Source organism: Malaclemys terrapin, chromosome 2, assembly GCF_027887155.1.
Source record: "Malaclemys terrapin pileata isolate rMalTer1 chromosome 2, rMalTer1.hap1, whole genome shotgun sequence".
Taxonomy (NCBI): domain Eukaryota; kingdom Metazoa; phylum Chordata; order Testudines; family Emydidae; genus Malaclemys; species Malaclemys terrapin.
Genome location: NC_071506.1, coordinates 116,379,692 through 116,385,691, shown reverse-complemented (window position 1 = coordinate 116,385,691; position 6,000 = coordinate 116,379,692). Strand labels below are relative to the sequence as shown.

The 6,000-nt window shown below is 41.6% G+C and overlaps 1 protein-coding gene across 3 annotated transcripts in view; it reads right to left on the bottom strand.

The window, feature by feature from the left end:
* Window positions 1-442: 442 nt before the first annotated feature.
* F13A1 (coagulation factor XIII A chain) overlaps window positions 443-6,000 on the bottom strand; it is a 119,076-nt gene continuing 113,518 nt past the window's right edge. For all 3 annotated transcript variants that reach the window (XM_054017838.1, XM_054017836.1, XM_054017837.1), the window contains exon 15: window positions 443-3,268. In XM_054017838.1, the coding sequence (XP_053873813.1) occupies window positions 3,115-3,268 (154 nt within the window). In that variant the 3' untranslated portion in view covers window positions 443-3,114. The remainder of the gene's footprint in view (window positions 3,269-6,000) is intronic.

The window sequence follows — 6,000 nt, the reverse complement described above, 5'->3', positions numbered from 1 at the left end:
TGCTAAGTGTGTATCTAGCTAATAAGTGCATATTTTAGAAGCTGGGATGTTTGTGAGATTCCATTAGAAGAATATTGGCCATTTAAAGGGTTTCTGACACCAGGGAAGTCCATGGAGTCTTTCTGCTGTCACTGTGATCTGTCCTGCAAATGTTCACTTCCTTGCTGGATAAATGCATTAGGTTCTCAGCTGATAAACCAGGGAGCAAAGCAGTAGCTATAATAGTCACACTGGCCCTGGGAAAACATTTTAAGTAAGGAAAGGGCTGTCTCCTTGGTATCAGAGAGGCGTTTATTGATGTGTTTCTTAAGCAGCCTTTAGCTTTCCCAGCCTTTTTTTTTTTTTTTTTTTTTTACCCCTTAACAGATGCTATAAGTAGTGTACTATATTGCTGGATTGTAGGAGAAATGATAGTTCAGGAAACAAAACACAAGCTATGAGCTCTATTGCATAATCAGACTGTCTTTATTTTAAGTTTCTATTATGTTCTAATTATTAAAAATGCACAGAAGAAAGCAGATTTATACTCGGTAGCAAAATGTGGCTATTTTGTATTAGATACTGTAGAATTTAGCAAGGAACATATGATCAGTAAACATAACTTGCCGTAATGCATTGTCAGCATGCTATTAACTGCTAAACACACACAGAGGGCTCCTTGAGAGCCTTTGGACAGGTAAGAACAAATTTTCAAAAGAGGTAATGTAAGTTGTGCTGACAAAACATGTGTGAGCACGGTTGCATTAAAGCCCAGGTGCTAACAGGTACTCTAAGTATACACCTATCCCTTCCCCATGTGAACGTGCCCACTTAGGCATGCAATTGGTACTTACCTTTCAGTCCCAAACCCATCACTGTAGTATGAGGTGTATACATACACATTTTGTATGTGCAACTTATGTGTCTCTGTATGAAAATTTGTCCTATATAGTCTAACAAAAGAGCAAGCGCTCTCTCCCCTACGTGACCTTCTGTCATTGAGAGAATTCCTGCGCTTACTTGTCCTAAAGAAATTACTTTTACCTAGGTACAAGTTCTGTGGGTGTAGGGAGGGGAGGGATCATGGGGAAAGAAGAGGAGCATGGGACTTCAGAGGTTAAGGCAAACCATCTTTCTCTCATTGATCAGACCATAACATGATGTCACCTATAAACTGCACAGTAAAGCTATATTATTTAATAGATGTGAGGTTTGCACCTGCTTCCTCTCTTATCTCCCTTTAAAATGATGAAGTATCCCACACATGCAGTTTGTTAGCATGGGCCGTGTCCTTTTACATACAGTAAATCTCTACAGCTTGGCAAGCAAAGGTTTTTACTGCAGATGCAGAATAATTTGAGACCCATCCCTCTCCCTCACACACTCGTTTTATAATGAATAAAATGCTGTGAAGTATTTCAGTAGGCATTCATAATACACACAGGGAAACAACGTATGTTTTGGGGAGGAAATGTGTATTTAGGAGTAAAATTCAAATCCCCTAGAAAAATTTTAGTATGACTCAGTGTCAGTCCCATACCTGTTTGGCAGCACTGTATCTCCGAGATCTCCTAAGTCACATCAACACAGGGCCGGCTCCAGGCACCAGAGGAGGAAACACGTGCCTGGGGCTGCACATGCTAAGGGGTGGCATTCTGCCCAGTCTTGGGGCGGCACAATCCAAGCAGCTTTTTTTTTTTGCTTGGGGCGGCAAAAATGGTAGAGCCGGCCCTGCATCAACAACACTGAGAGCCACACCATTGCCCAGAATGCATTGGGGAGTACTTCCTTTTCAGCTGAGTAGCAGTGGTGCAAGACGAACAGTGAGACTGGAATCAATAGAAATGTCAGGAAGAAGCTATGGGTAGGATCAGTCTTAGAAATGGGAAGCCTGGGCTCCCATTCTTCTTTATGCAGGAATAATTTGTAAAGGAGAGGGGATGCTGAAGTCAGGTTGTGGAGTTTCTATCTCCCCCTTCTCTCAGGGGAGGTGGCTGTACCCTCCCCCTGGAAGAAACTATGATTCCATCGTCTTACCCTGGGAATACCCAAAGATCTGTGCCAATCTTCATTGGGAGCACTCCCAAAACTTAAGAGGCATCTCCATGCCCAGCCCCACTGGCTCCTATTCGCTAATCAAGAATGCTGCTCCTGCAAAAACCGAGATACCAGAAGCTCACTTGATCACAGCTGCTTCTTGAACCATCCCTAAAGGTTTCACAGCACAGAGGGGACAGATTCATTTGCACTTGCTTCCTTTGTGGGTGTGGGAGGGGTAGAACCCAGAGACTCCCAGCCTGCTGCCTGTCTACACCTTTTTAGCCCTATTTGCCCACTTTCCAGGTCTGTGCAGCCTAAACTCCATAAAGGTGCATGGAACACCTTCTGTCAGCAGTGGCTGTCTCCTATACACACATGGAACTAAGGAATAATAAGGCCCCCTACTAAGTGTGGGGAAGGAGAGATGGTAGGTGTGGCAAGACAGAAGCCTTGGAACACAGTTGAAAGGTTATGACTAATAAACTGGGGGCTTGGTGCAATGATCCCTGGGCAGAGATATGGTAGCTTAGGGACAAACAAGAGGGACGGTGCACTAGCAGCAGACAGAATGGGGTAAAGACAAAGCAAGAAGCCAGTGTCTGTATGTATGGGAGGGCATAGCAGAGTGCTAATTGGGAGCAGCCTTGAGGTACCCAACCCTGATCAATCCTTTCAACAAAGTGGGCTGCTCTGTGAATTTGAAAACTTTAACACCACAAGATAAAACCATGTTTTACCATAAGAATGTAATTTTTTTTTTTTTTTTGTTCAGTGAAATATCAAGCCCTAATTAAAACTAAAGTTCAAAGTGTTTTGGAGAATGGAACCTTCTCCCTCCCAGTACCAATGCAAAGGGGTATACATTCATGTGAACTATAAGAGTAATATGGCCTGAAGTTGCCTTTAACTAGTATTATCTTAATTTGAAACACTCATAACCCGATAAATGCATTCCCAACCCTTCCTGGTGTTTTCTGTTACTTTGCTTCATTGACATGTACATTTATTCGGAGATAGGACAATGAGAGCTAAAAATATTTCTTCACATTTTTTCCTTATAAAACGCTGATAAAAGGCTGAAGAAGACAATCTTGTTCACACAAGTGGTCTCCTTTCAACCTCTAGGTCCAGCTCGCCATAGACATGTCGTAGGGCATCACAATTCAGGCTTGCAATTAGCTTTCGAACTCCAGCTTGTCTTGGAAAACATTTTTCTTCCCAGGTCAAAGTAGAATTCTTTGGAATTTCCCTGCAGTTATAAAGCAAAATATCAATATTTTGACAGATTGGCAGGGTGAGATTTCCTCAACCTGACACAGAATTTGAGAAGTCCAGAAATGATCAATCTAGATTTTTTTTTTTTCATACTGCTCCCATCTCCTGGCCATTGCAAAATTGTTCTTACAATACATTTTCTAGGATTTTTTTCCAATCCAATTTTTAAATTTTCCCCAAAATAATGGAGCTTCCCACACTTCCCTTGGGAGTCTATTTCTCAGTCAAATAGGTCTGACTGGGAGGAAGTTTTTCCAGCTATTCAATTTACATTTCCCCCCTTTTAAATTTAAACCCATAGCTTCTGTCAATCCCATAGGGTACTGATTGCCCTTATCTCCAATGCATCAAATTCTCTGCTGGTGTAAATGGGCAAAACTCCATTGAAGTCAAGGTGGCTACGCTGACATGCAACAACAGAGAATTTGACCCATTATTCCATGTTTCCGTGAGTCCATGAAATCTCATTCAAAATTCTGAGCTTTAGTGTAAATTTAGTCTTTCAGCTCAGTTTTGTCATAAGTTATTTGGGCGAAACCTGCCCCACTGAAATCAATGCAAGTCTTACTACTGACTTCAATGGGACCAGGATTCCATCTAGTCTCTCTCAGGTGGCTCAAGGAATGTATATTCATTTTAGCATCCTAATAATCTGCACTATGCTGCCATAAAATAGTATTCAGCAGATTTTGTCTAGTTATTCAGTTCTTCCCCTTTCCCCTCTGGTCCTGGGAGGACCTGAGAAGATTATCTGTAGTTTCCAATGCGTATACTGAAAGCAAATTCATGTATGTAGTTCAAACAATTCCTTATTCAGAAATATCCAGCAGGAGGAGTGGTGATGGGGAATTGAAACACTCTGCAAGCTCACACTGCGGTAATCAGAGAGCATCTTGTCATTGTCCACTTTTAAAGATCACTTCCTTTTGTCCATGAAAACAAGCTGAAATGTTCTTATGAGTCCTGCTGTTAGCAGTTGCACTGTTCCATTATGTATGGCTCCTGATTGCTTATAGTAGCAACAAACTGCACTCTGTACTGTTCTTGATTTTCAATTTTATGCTAAGGTTTAAGTCACACAGACCGCCACGTGCATTGGGTTTGTTTGTTTTTTTAGGCAGTTTCACAGCCTTCTCCCTGTCCCTGTGTACAGATGTTGATACTGACTGACTGTTTAGGGGAATGCAGCCTGCTTAATGGAACCAGTGGAGGATGTGAACTAGGTATTTATAAAAACAAATACTGTTTTCTTTAGCAGTAAGGAAGAGGATTATGAACTGCACACTTCTGGATTGTGAGGTTGTAGTGATCTGGGGCCTGATTCTCTCTTTTGTGTAAACATCTGAACAGAGTGAGTGCAAGGTGGCTTACTACCATGAGTGCAAGTAAAAGTAGGAGTCAGATTTGGTAACATTTTATACTGTGCACAGATGTAACAGACTACACTAGGTTCAAGGCAAGGGAGAATCAAGGTTGTGATGGGGATTTCTTGAATAAGTCCCAAGCTAAGCACAAAAATACTTTGGAGCAGCTTTAATGCATGCACCCTGCAAAAAACCAAAGCACACTGTTTAGAAAAGAATATATGCAAACTGCTCTTAGTACATTCCTTCTCTTTTCTTTTTTGTTCCTAATGAAATGTGTAACCTGTCCTCCTTCTATAACTGACTCTTCACCAAATACAAACTTAAGATGGCAGACTGGTGAATTACACTACTTAGATGACGGTGCCAGCTAAAATGCCATTAGTTCAGAGTGTGTGTGGGAAATGTCCAATATGGGAAGCAATGAAGGCATTACATGATCCTTCAGGTAGAAAAACTGTTTGTTATACATTGTCAGACATGGGCCAGATCCTCAGACGATGTAAATTGTCATAAGATTAAAGTTTAAAGTGCCTACATTTCATTGACTTTCAATGGGACTTAGGCTTCTGAGTCAATTGGGTTCTTTTGAAAATATTACCCATAACTCTAACGAAGTCAATGGAGCTACACCAGCTGAGGCTCTGGCCCCGTGTACTGACATTATAAACTTTCCTTCTTATGCAATGCTTGTTGTAGGCATGATCCTAGTGTAAATGCAATTTGGAGATTATTACTACCCTAAATTTGCCATTCCACATACCCTATATCTCTCTGATCAGGACCTGACTATACAAAACAACTCTTCAAAGCACATTGAAATCAATGGAAAGAGGCCTATTGATTTAAATGGGCTTTGTATCAGGCCTGTAGCTGGTATGTTCACTCTTGAGGTACTTACAGGACCTTGTCCCTACTGCAACTGAATGTCTTGTGGCCATTAATGTATTTATCCTCACAACAGCCCTGCGAGGTAGGGAAGCGCTGTTATTCCCATTGTACAGATGGGGAACTGGGGCACGAAGTAGATTAAATGATTTGTCCAAGGACCACAAAGAGGCTGGGGCTAAATTGGGAATAGAATCCTGATCTTCTGTGTCCCAATTTACTGTCCTAGGCACTAAATCAGCCTTCCTCACCTCCATCGCCTTTAATTCAAGCTCAGAGTTTTGGAAAAGGATAAAGCGACTTGAAGGAGGATCTGAATACTGCTGGTCCTAAATCATTTTAATAATGCAATTAATTGTGTGGCTAGTTGCTAGCTTTGAGACGTGTAAAGGCAATACCAATACCCCCAACTACAGGGGCTGCAACTGTCAAAGGCCTTTGCACAAATCATGCT